Source organism: Octopus sinensis, linkage group LG19, assembly GCF_006345805.1.
Source record: "Octopus sinensis linkage group LG19, ASM634580v1, whole genome shotgun sequence".
In the NCBI taxonomy this organism is placed as follows: domain Eukaryota; kingdom Metazoa; phylum Mollusca; class Cephalopoda; order Octopoda; family Octopodidae; genus Octopus; species Octopus sinensis.
The window spans coordinates 29,292,139-29,304,897 of NC_043015.1; the positions used below are offsets into that span (position 1 = coordinate 29,292,139).

General features: G+C 37.8%; 1 protein-coding gene across 1 annotated transcript; it reads left to right on the forward strand.

The window, feature by feature from the left end:
* The first annotated feature begins 375 nt into the window (after positions 1-375).
* LOC115222033 (carbohydrate sulfotransferase 11-like) lies at positions 376-12,113 on the forward strand. The gene is made up of 3 exons (XM_036511232.1): positions 376-762; positions 10,381-10,442; positions 10,872-12,113. The coding sequence occupies exons 1-3, from the start codon at positions 654-656 to the stop codon at positions 12,018-12,020; spliced, it is 1,320 nt and encodes a 439-aa protein (XP_036367125.1). The 5' UTR covers positions 376-653; the 3' UTR covers positions 12,021-12,113.
* Positions 12,114-12,759: the final 646 nt, after the last annotated feature.

A 12,759-nucleotide genomic window follows, 5' to 3' on the forward strand; every position in this document is an offset into this window, starting at 1 on the left:
TACTCGCACTCACGCACACTCACGCACACTCACTAAGACACACTCATTCACAACCACATACACACCCATTCACACACACTTACTCACACACACACATTCACGCACACATTCACACACACAGACTTATTCATTCATACGCGAGCTCACACTCACAAACTCGCACTTTCACACGCTCGCTAGACTCGCACTCACGCACACTCACTAAGACACACTCACTCATGCACACACACACACACACTCACTCACTCTCACACTAACTCATTCACACAACTCAACATACAAACAGTACATATTTCTCAAGTCAAAATTTCCCCTCACAACAACAACCAGCAGCAGCAGCAGACGCGGTCCAGTCCACAATAATTAAAAAACCTTTTCCGTAGACATTTAAACATCACTGACTAACCCAACAGCAAAATCACTGCGGCTCCTCTACTGACCACATTTGATCAATTCCACACACATAAAGCTCCTCTTCTGACCGCACTTCACCTTCCTTTTCCATAGACATGAACACCTTACTGTGCCATACCGGACCATTTCCAGAAGCATGAAGCTTCTATACTGACCATACCTGACGAAATTCTGTTCTGGAATTCCTCTAAATTGACCATACCTGAACGGTTCCGCAGACTTTTTAACGGCATTTAAGGATGCTCAAATTTCGTGCTTTGACCAGGAACTGGTTAATTAAACGAATCCAGGCAAACAATCTACTATATGTGCTTTCACTCATTATTTTCATATTATTCCTCATTCAAGGTAAGACAATTATGTGTGTATATAAATATATATGTTTTGGGATTTGGTTTGCAAGATTCTTTATATGAGTTCGTGTGTTGAAGCATATTCTGTTGTGTCTGGGGAGAGTCATTTTCTTTTTGTGCCTTATAATGTAACACACTCACTTTACAATTTAACACTTTCCACTTATTTCTTATTTTTATTTTCCTAAATTTTCTTTGCGTCTTGCAACCTTTTCAATATATATGCATGTATACATATACACGACTATTATATATACATATATATATATGTGTGTGTGTGTGTGTGTGTGTGTGTGTGTGTGTGGGTGTATGTATTATATATATATATATATATATATATATAATATATATATATCTATACATCATATATACATACATATATATATATATATATACATATGTAGCCTTTTATCTTTTATTTGTTTCAGTCTTTAGACTACGGCCATGCTGGAGTCCCACCTTGAAATGTTTAGTCGAACAAATCGAACCAAGCACTTTTTTTTCCTTTTTTCTTTTTGAGTCTGCTACTTATTCTATCGTATTTTTTGCCGAACTGCTAAGTTTAGGAGCGTAAATTCACCAACACCGGTTATCAAGCAGTGATGGAGGACAAACACACACACACACCAACCACACATATGCATATATTCTATTCTAGGCACAAGGCCCGAAATTTTGGGAAAAGGCGGGGGGGGGCAGTCGATTACATCGACCCTTGTACGCAACTGGTATTTAATTTATCGACCCCTAAAGGATGAAAGGCAAAGTCGATCTCGGCGGAATTTGAACTCAGAACGTAACGACACACGAAATACCACAAAGCATTTCGCCCGGCGTGCTAACGTTTGTGCTAGCTCACCGCCTTCCAATATGTGTGTGTATAGCTCGCCGCCGCCTATCATATATATATATATATATATATGTACGACGAGCTTCTTTCAGTTTCCTCCTACCATATCTACTCACAGGGCTTTGATCGGCCCGAGGCTATAGTAGAAGACACTTGCCCAAGGTGCCACGCAGTGGGACTGAACCCGGGACCATGTGGTTGGGAAGGGCAAATTTTATATGTGAGTATGTATGTATGTATGTATGTATGTATGTATGTATGTACGCACGTACGTATGTATGTAGGTATGTATGTATGTATGTATGTAAGCATGCATGTATGTATGTGTATGTATGTATGTATGCATGTATATATGCATGTATGTATGTATGTATACGGACTCACCTCACTTTTCTCGCTCGGCAATGTATAAATCTCCGATAATTGTTTATTTTAACGTTTATGAATTTGTTTCGTAAGATTCCTGGTATAAAATTGTTGTATTTCGAGATCTTTTTTTTTTTTTTTTTTAGCAAGAAAAAAAATGACCATTCCGAAATATAACAACATATTTATTTTAACTTTTATTTTGACATAATTTTTCTGTACAGGAATACCTCAACCCAAGTGGTTTTGATTTACCTCTTTTCGACTATACTTCGTTTCTTCCTTTTTTTTTTTCTTTATCTCTCTTTTACTCTCTTTTACTTGTTTCAGTCATTTGACTGCGGCCATGCTGGAGCACTACCTTTAATCGAGCAACTCTACCCCGGGACTTATTCTTTTTTGTAAGCCCAGTACTTATTCTATCGGTCTCTTTTTGCCGAACCGCTAAGTGACGGGGGACATAAACACACCAGCATGTGTGTTTTGTTTTGTTTTCTTAAGAAATAAACCTCTGCGTCTGTTGATTTATCCATATTCGACTTTACGTCGGTCTCGTCGAACATATATAAAAACATGAAGTTTAAAAAAAAAACGCCTAAAACCAAATCTGAAGTTGAAAATCAAATAAAATGCAAATAAAAATATATACAATCCATTTATCAAAACGATATAAATCAATGATTCGCAACCATTTTTTTTTTTGTTTTTAACCTATGCGCAGGAGTGGCTGTGTGGTAAGTAGCTTGCTTACCAACCACATGGTTCCGGATTCAGTCCCACTGCGTGGCACCTTGGACAAGTGTCTTCTTCTATAGCCTCGGGTGGACCAAAGCCTTGTGAATGGATTTTCACTAAGAAAAAAGGGGGGATTTTTGGGGTGGAATCAAGTACCCTGACCTCCTAATATGCTGCAAATCCCTTATTTATGTTCGGGAAAGGGGGGAGGCGAGGGGAACCCCCACCTCATCCCGGAATCATTGAACATTTTTTTTTGTTTCGTTGAAAAAATTCTTGTGACCTCCTAATATGCTACCAAACCCTTTTTGGGTCCGAAAAATGGAGTGGGGCGAGATGGAAGCCTCGGAAATTTCACCCCCATTGATCTTTTCACCTGCATGATTTTCACTAAGGAAAAAAAATCGGATTTTTTTTCTTAGTGAAAATCGTGCGGATGTTACTCTAAAAATTTACCAAAAAAAAAAAGCCATATTTGCTTTGTACCAATTTTTGATCCAGTCGGAATTTTGCAATTTCTTCCACCAGCATCCCAGGAATACTACTCTAGGGAGAAATTACTATAAATCTAATTGATTACTTTTAAAACTTGTTTTAATTTTAAATTGAATTAAAATTAATTTATTGTGGATTTATGGTATTTTTTTTAAGAATGTCTTCTGTTAAATATTGTCTGTCACTATCGAAATATGATACTTATTTCTTTACTACCCACAAGGGGCTAAACACAGAGAGGACAAACAAGGACAGACAAACGGATTAAGTCGATTATATCGACCCCAGTGTGTAACTGGTAATTAATTTATCGACCCCGTAAGGATAAAAGGCAAAGTCGACCTCGGCGGAATTTGAACTCAGAACGTATCAGCAGACGAAATACTGCTACGCATTTCGCGCGACGTGCTAACGATTCTGCCAGCTCACCGCCTTTCGAAATGTGATACTTCTTGGTGGTACATAAGTTACACCAGTATGTAACTTGTGCGAGTAGTATCATTTTTATATGGACACCGCATTTTTTGGCGCTGTAATGGTTTCCTCTACTTTTGAGTTTCCAGATGTATTAGAGAGAGATGTTGAACTGGTTCTGTCTGTATTTCTGTGCTAGTAGTTTTAAAAGCATCCACTGCAAGCCTTTTACGGACCGTTTCAATAATGTCTGCTGTTGTGACTATGGCTTTATAGACAGGTTTTATCAGTGAGTTGTTATTGTAGGAAGTAAAGAAGGCGTAATGGTGTAGGCGCGTTTCTTTAATGTACGTGTTGTGACTGTGTTTTGGTGCTGTTCAAGGATATTGGTTGTCATGTTTTCATTGAAGAAAGCTTAAATAAGTGTACGTGTGTAGTATGTGTATTGCGTGTGCGTGTGCGCGTGTGTGTATTATGTATGTGTGTGTACATGCATGTATGTATATTTATATATACATATATATATATTTATATATATTTATATATACATATATATACGCATATATATATATATACACTTACCATGAAATGGTCTTTTTCATACCGAATTCTACTTGGTGAAATTACTGATTACTTCTTAATTAATTAATTTTACCCTTTGTTATATATATATATATATATAATATATATATATATACATACATGCATATATATAAACATATATACATGCATATGTACATAGAAACATGCACACAAATTTATGTATCTACGTGTCCGTATGTATGTGCTTGTGTGAGTGTAGATATATATATATATATACAATATATAATATATCTATATATATATGTGTGTATATATATATATATATATATATAGAGAGAGAGAGAGAGAGAGAGAGAGAGAGAGAGTTGCATATTTATATATGTGTGTGTGTGTATGTATGTATGTATGTATGTGTTTGTGTGTATGTATACATATGTATATACAGGAATGGGTGTGAATGAAAAGTTCACGATGTTTCTGCTTCAACCGGTGCTGCGCGGCGGTACTTTGTCTAAGTGGGGGTTTTCTTCTATTGTTTAGTGTCAAACAAAGCGTTGTGAATGATACGTGATTGACGGAAACTATGTAGAACACTGCCCCAGAGTTATGGTTCTTGGTTTGGGACGGTAGATGTAATCAGTTGCGCTGTTTAACACCACCACTCGACCTAAGGGGGTTACTTTAGCAGGGTTCACTCCATTGCCAGCATTCGAGTCATGTCTCCGGCCTAAGGATAACTTTGTCCATTCCTTCTCTTTTACTCTTTCACTTGTTTCAGGCATTTGACTGCGGCCATGCTGGAGCACCGCCTTTAGTCGAGCAAATCGATCCCAGGACTTATTCTTTGTAAGCCTAGTACTTATTCTATCGGTCTCTTTTGCCGAACCGCTAAGTTACGGGGACGTAAACACACCACCATCGGTTGTGAAGCTGTGTGGGAGGGACAAACAGACACACAAACATATACACACACATATAAACATATATACGACGGGCTTTTCTCAGTTTCCGTCGACCAAATCCACTCACAAGGCATTGGTCGACCCGAGGCTATAGTAGAAGACACTTGCCCGAGGTGATATGCAGTGGGACTGAACCCGGAACCATGTGGCTGGTAAGCATGCTACTTACCACACCCCACACCTGTATGTATACATATGTGTATGTACCCTTCACACCTCTACGATGTCTTGTATCTGTATTTTCCATATATGAGTGTGTACATGTATGCATGTAGGAGTTATGTACGCACCACCTGTTCTACATCTTGTATCAATATTTTGTAACAATATATGTTTGTACGTGTGTCTGTATGTACGTATGCATGTATATGTGCGTGTAGGTAGATAGGAAGGTATGTAGGTAGGTAAGTAGGTGTGTATATATGTATGTACGAATGTATGTGCGTGTGTATGTATGTATGTATGTATGTATGTATGTATGTATGTATGTGCGTGTGTATGTATGTATGTATGTATGTATGTGCGTGTGTATGTATGTATGTATGTATGTATGTATGTATGCATGTATGTATGTATGTATGTATGTACGTATGTATGTATGTATGTACGTATGTATGTATGTACGTATGTATGTATGTATGTACGTATGTATGTATGTATGTATGTATGTATGTACGTATGTATGTATGTATGTATGTACGTATGTATGTATGTATGTACGTATGTATGTATGTATGTATGTATGTATGTATGTATGTATGTGCGTGTGTATGTATGTATGTATGTATGTATGTATGTATGTATGTATGTATGTACGTATGTATGTATGTATGTGCGTGTGTATGTATGTATGTATGTATGTATGTATGTGCGTGTGTATGTATGTATGCATGTATGTATGCATGTGCATATGTATGTACTATGTATGCATGTATATATATGCATGTGTATGTATACATGTGTACACGTATACATGTGTGTATGCATGTATGTATGTATGTATGTATGTATGTATGTATCCGTGTGTATATATACAGAAGTGTTTTTTGATGTTTGTATTCTTGCATGTATGAGGATATGTGTGTATATATATGTATGAATGTATGTACATTTATATGTATTTGCATATATGCATGTGTGAATATATATGTACGTATGTATGTATGCATGTACGTGTTTGTGTGTATGTATGCCTGTATGTATGCCTGTATGTATGTATGTATGTATGTATGTATGTATGTTTTAGGATATATGTGTATATATATGTATGGATGGATGTACATGTATGTGTATGCATGTATGCATATATGCATGTGTGAATATATATGTACGTATGTGTGTATGTATGTACGTGTATGTATGTATGTATGTATTTACGTATGTCTGTGTACGTGTGTGTGTATGTATGTATGTATGTATGTATGTATTTATGTATGTATGTTCGTGTGTATGTATGTATGCCTGTATGTATATATGTACGTACGTACGAATGCATACATGTATGTATGTTTGTGTGATTGAGTACGTGTGTGTATATGAGGTGTATACCATTCTCATCATCTTTACAATGTCTTGTACCAGAATTCTCCAGTTAGTTGCAACAACAACAACACCAACAACAACATGTAAATCAGGTTGTCCAACGTATTAATACTTCCGGTTGGTCACTAAAAGATACCAAGTATTAAAGCTAATATTGTTACTACATTATTTTCTCTTTCTCTCCATTCTCTATTTTCTCATTCCCTTCCTTCTCTATCTACTTGTATCTAACTTTTTCTACTCTAGGTACAAGGCCCGACATTTTTGGGGCGGGGGGCCAGTCGATTAGATCGACCCCAGTACACAACTGGTACTTATTTAATCGACCCCGAAAGGATGAAAGGCAAAATCGACCTCGGCGGAATTTAAACTCAGAACGTGAAGACGGACGAAATACCTATTTTTTTACTACCCACAAGGGGCTAAACACAGAGGGGACAAACAAGGACAGACATAGGTATTAAGTCGATTACATCGACCCCAGTGCGTAACTGGTACTTAATTTATCGACTCCGAAAGGGTGAAAGGCAAAGTCGACCTCGGCGGAATTTGAACTCAGAACGTAAAGAGAGGCGACATACCGCTAGGCATTTTGCCAGGTGTGCTAACGTTTCTGCCTATCTCTTACTACATATACCTCCATCTGTATCTCTCTGTATATCACTGTCTCTTCCTTAATAATTATCGTACTCTCTCTCTCTTCTCTCTCTCTCTCTCTATCTATCTCTCTCTCTCTCTCTCTCACACACACACACACACAAACACACACACACACTACTCTCCTTTACACGATATGTAGACAGGAGACTGCAGAGTAGTTGAGAGTGCAACATTGACAATGGAGTTTCGACCTTAAAATATTAAACTGTCCACAGAGTAGCGGTTCAGCAAAAGAGAACCGATAGAATAAGTACCAGGCTGAAAGTGATTTGTTTATCCCTTCTAGCAAGTCTAGAGACCACGTAAAGGTTTCCCTCATTGGCTCCCCTTAATAATTTAAGGGGTCTGTATGAAACCACAGATCTTATTCATTTCATCAAGCTGTGCTTGACAGAAGTGTAGAAACTGACAAATTTGTAGTTTAAGATAGTTATCAATGCGTGAACAACTCCCTTGACTTCGTGTGAACGGTCAGACGAAAGTTTATCAACCCCCTTTTCCGTGTTCAGTTCAAATTCCCACCTTTCATCCTTGTCGGGGCAGGAAAAAAACAGTTATCAACCAAAACCTGGAGTTGATTTAACTGACTGTTCTCCCTCTTGTAAAAACATTCAGGTCTTGTTCCTATCTTAGAACTTATTATTGACCCTGTTTTATATCCTGCATAACCGGGTTTAAACTATGGGGCTGATACACCAAAGGGAAGATGTCACTTGATTGACAGCTCCGTAGTATCACAGTTGATCTATTTAGCGCGATCTTCTGGACTGCATAAATATTGATCTTACCCCGGATACAGTTGGTGAACTTTTCCATTCCCTTGATCATGAACTTTATACTCCAATGATCACTGACGTTATTTCATTCTCCATGTCCCAGCAGTTTTTATCTTTGCATCATCGGCTGAAATTCTCTGACTCTCCATTGAACTACAGAGAGATCTCACATCGATAAAATAAAAAGAAAGAAAGCATTTTGTTTTAATAATATTCAGACTGTGACATAAAGAGAAAAAAGAAAGTCTGCGAGTCTTATTACAACTTCCATCCAACAGACCAGGGTATCGAAACTCGATTGCCAGTTTTCTAGGTCACCGGAAATTCATCTCCTGCTCTCAAGGTCGATGACTGCCCCATTAAAACAATGCCGCGAACATAATTTTTTTAAAGAACGAAGCCCCTTTCCAATATAGAAGTGACCTATACGTTAGGGTCGGTAGTTTGGCCCCATCAAAAACTGACATTCAAAGATTTATGAAGTCTGTTTTGATAAAATCTTCCAAGATTGCTAGACAAGTAGACTTTTCTAATTGGATTTCTGCAAAAGTAGTCTGACAACTCCACACAGGTCTTTTATTAACGTCTTCAACACACAATAAGAAGCCAGAACGTACTGTGGTCTATTTTCTTTCTTATTTTTCAATTAATAAATTGTCTTGTTCATACACACCCATTCTCATTCTATCAGCCTCTTTTTTAATCTTTCCAAATATTTAGCTAGCTTGCTAGCTTGTTACCTTCCTAATTATTGCATTCTTCCTTACATCCTGAAAGGGATACATAGAAACAAATCAAAATATATTTATGAAAATAAATATATAATGTAAACACCAAATTTTGGGGATCTTTTCGGTTTGAACGGCAGTTTTTTCTAGCGGTGTCATATGAAATTGTCACCCATAATTATGACCCTAGTATCGATCTATTGCATTTCAATCTGTTTTAGGGTTAGGAGTTAGTTAGGATTAATTAGGGTTAGGGTTAGAGTTAGGGGTGGGGGGAAGGGTATCTTTTTTCTTCAGAAATGTAAATAAACCCAATCTGTCTCTTAAACGAGGGACATATTCATACGGAACAGAATGTTTTTTACCTCAATATACGTCAATGATTGGTTGAAATTGCAGAAATTGAAGGAAAACAACAACAAATATCTTACAAACTATAGAATGTTCTCAATAAAGCCAAGAGAAAAAGATGTTTTATAAACACATTCTACCAGTATACAAAGTTTAAAATCTTTTAGTTACGTGGAAATTATTTTAAAAAACTGCCGGTCAAACCGAAAAGATCCGGAAACTGAAAGAAGCTTGTCGTATGTGTGTATGAGAGAGGGTGTCTTTGTGTCTTTGTTTGTCACCCACCTCCATTTGACAACCGGTGTTGGTGTGTTTACGACCCGCTGTAACTTACCAGTTAGGCAAAAGAAAGCAATAGAAGAAGGAGTAGGCTTTCGAAAACAAAAGTACTGGGGTCGTTTCATTTGATTCAAAATTTCTTTAAGGCGGTGCTCCAACATGGGCGCAGTCTAATGCCTGAAACAAATAAAAGATAAAAGATAAAAGATGCTCATTCATCAATATTTGTATCTAATTTACTTTTGTGTCTGGGGAGAGTCATTTTCTTTTTGTGCCTCATAATTTAATACATTCACCGGTCAAATTTTCCGAATATGCTTCAACACACGAACTCATATAAATAATCTTGCAAACCAACTCCAAAAACGGGATCTTTTCGGTTTGACCGGCAGTTTTTTTTAATAATTTCCACGTAACTAAACACTTTTAAACTTCGTATTCTGGTAGAATGTGTTTATAAAACATCTTTTTCTCTTGGCTTTATTGAGAAAATTCTATAGTTTGTAAGATATTTGTTGTTGTTGTTTTTTCTTCAATTTCTGCAATTTCAACCAATCAATGATGTCTATTGAGGTAAAAAAACATTCTGTTCCGTATGAATATGTCCCTCGTTTAAGAAACAGATTGGGTTTATTTACATTGATTGATTGATTGATTGATTGATTCTAGTTTCAGCTTATGAGCTGTGGCCATGCTGGGGCGAAGAAAACAATATACCCTTCTCCCCACCCCTAACCCTAACCCTAAAACAGATTGAAATGCAATAGATCGATACTAGGATCATAATTATGGGTGACAATTTCATGACACCGCTAGAAAAAACTGCCGTTCAAACCGAAAAGATCACAAAAACGAAATAATTTACTTTTCTTATTCAATTTTCATTTCATTTTTTTTTTTCCTTTCTTTTAGCAACACATGAGAAATTCAAACCATGGCAACGACGTGGACCACAACACGTGATGCATTCCAAAGTAAGTTTCGTATATAATAGAATCAGTCGTTTTGTACGTTTTGTATGTGTGAGGGAACGGCGAATTTCGAGTCGAAAAGGTCTGCAGAGCTGGAGGAGAAAAGACGACGACGGAAGGAGCGCCAACAACAACCACGTGCGACTCTCCCTTCCGGCACTAGATGTCCGCACTGTGGCCGATCTTTTCGAGCAAGAATTGGTCTTATCAGTCACCTGCGGACTCACCAATAAATTTGCGCGAAGACCATCATCCTCGACCTTGAGGGATTGCCATAGTAGTAGTAGTAGTATGTGTGTGTGAGAGAGAGACAGACAGACAGACAGAGAAAATGTGTTGTGTGTGTGTGTGTGTGCCTCTTGGTCAGTCTTTATCTGCCTTTTTATCTACGTATTTTACCTCTTCCTTTCTTTCTCTTTTTTTTTTTATCAGGTGGATTCTTATGCAAAAACGTCTGCGAAATTCTCCAAGCAAGATTCAATATTCGAAGAACGGCGCAGACGACTGCAAGAAGTCTGTAACGGGAACGAAAATGTATTCATTGGTAACAACACGGAAGCTAATATCAAAGGCCGAATGCACATTGATTCGAAACACAAAATTATATACTGCGCCATTGAGAAAACTGGCTCAACATTTTGGAAGCGAACTATGCAAATTCTTATCGGCATACGGAATGCTAGTAACCCGTTTGTTATTCGGGGTATGGAAGCGCATTTCAATTTCAATACTCTGAGAAAGGTTTCTTTCGATATAGTTCACGTTCTTTTACAGAAATATACCAAATTCTTGTTCGTGAGAGAACCGTACGCTCGCCTCTTGTCGGGATATGTCGACAAGCTTTTCTCGCCCAATTCGTTCTACTGGAAATACACAGGCACCTATATTGTTCGTTACTTTCGTTCACTTCCGTCTAACCACAGTATCAAGTGTGGCCACGACGTCACGTTTCCGGAGTTTATTGATTACTTCATAGATTCGGAAGAACATAATCGATTCAGAAACGGCCATTTCACACCGAGTTACGATCATTGTCGACCTTGCCAGATTCAGTACGATATCATTGGGAAGCTTGAGTCATTCAAAAACGACACTATATACATTCTGGAAAAACTTGGTGTAGATTCTCTCATCCATTTCTCAGATTTTGCCAGAGAGAGCGAAATCGACGCTTTAACCGATGCGGCAGATAACGTCTACGCGATGAGGTTGGCGGTCACAAAATGCATGACATTCACAGAAGCCTTACGTCGAGTGTGGAAGAAAATGCAGATCCGTGGTCTTTTGAGCCGCGAAATTCCGTTTCCTTATTCAGACGATTCTCGGGCTTACATTCCATATTCCACTTTCTCAAAAACATTACTCGATGCTCACGCGCGTTCTGGTCCCCGGGATAAAAGGATCGAAAACCGCAAGCTGGCTCTCATAGAGGCCTACCGACAAATCGACTACAGACAATTGTTGAGGCTGAAAAGAATTCTTGAACCGGATTGCAAAATATTTGGTTATGATCCGGAACCATCCATTATCTTCCAGCAAACCAGGCAGCCTGAATCTTTCTATTTTATGTTTGATTATTAAACGGTTGGCAAATCGGTTTGAAGTAAATCAAATGTTGGACTTTGTGGCAAAACGTCTTAATTTGGAAAAAAATCTCCCAAAATTCACGGAATTAAAATTACACGTCGATCGTCGTACAAAACTGTAGATTAACTGTTTACGAAGTATAATCACGTGTTTTCACGAATGTACTAACGAGATTTGCTTTGGTATTCTCATTTAAATATGAATAGGTAATTACGTACGGTTTTGGGCGGCTTGGTCACATGAACCAACATTTTTTTCGGGCGGCTTTGGGCGGTTTGGTAACGAAAGGGTTAAATTCCCGTCTCAAAAAGAGACCCGGTCACTGCAACCAACAAATCATAATTGAATACAAACAGATTTAAACAAATTACATTCCATACATAAAAGAAACCAGTCAGTGAAACAACAATAATAATAATTCTTTCTACTGTAGGTACAAGGCCAAAAATTTGGGGAAGGGAAAATAGTCGATCAGTGCGTATCTGCTACTTATTCCATCGCCCCCGAAAGGATGAAAGGTAAAGTCAACCTCGGTGGAATTTGAACTCAGAACGTATAGACGGACGAAATGACGCTAAGCATTTTGACCGACGTGCTAACGATAGTTGTAATTCAATGTGCTGTCCAGAACTTTTCTGACTTATAAAACATGCGGATCTTTTCGGTTTGAACGGCAGTTTTTAACATAATTTCTAGGTAGCTAAAAAATTTTTAACTTCGTATACTGGTAGAA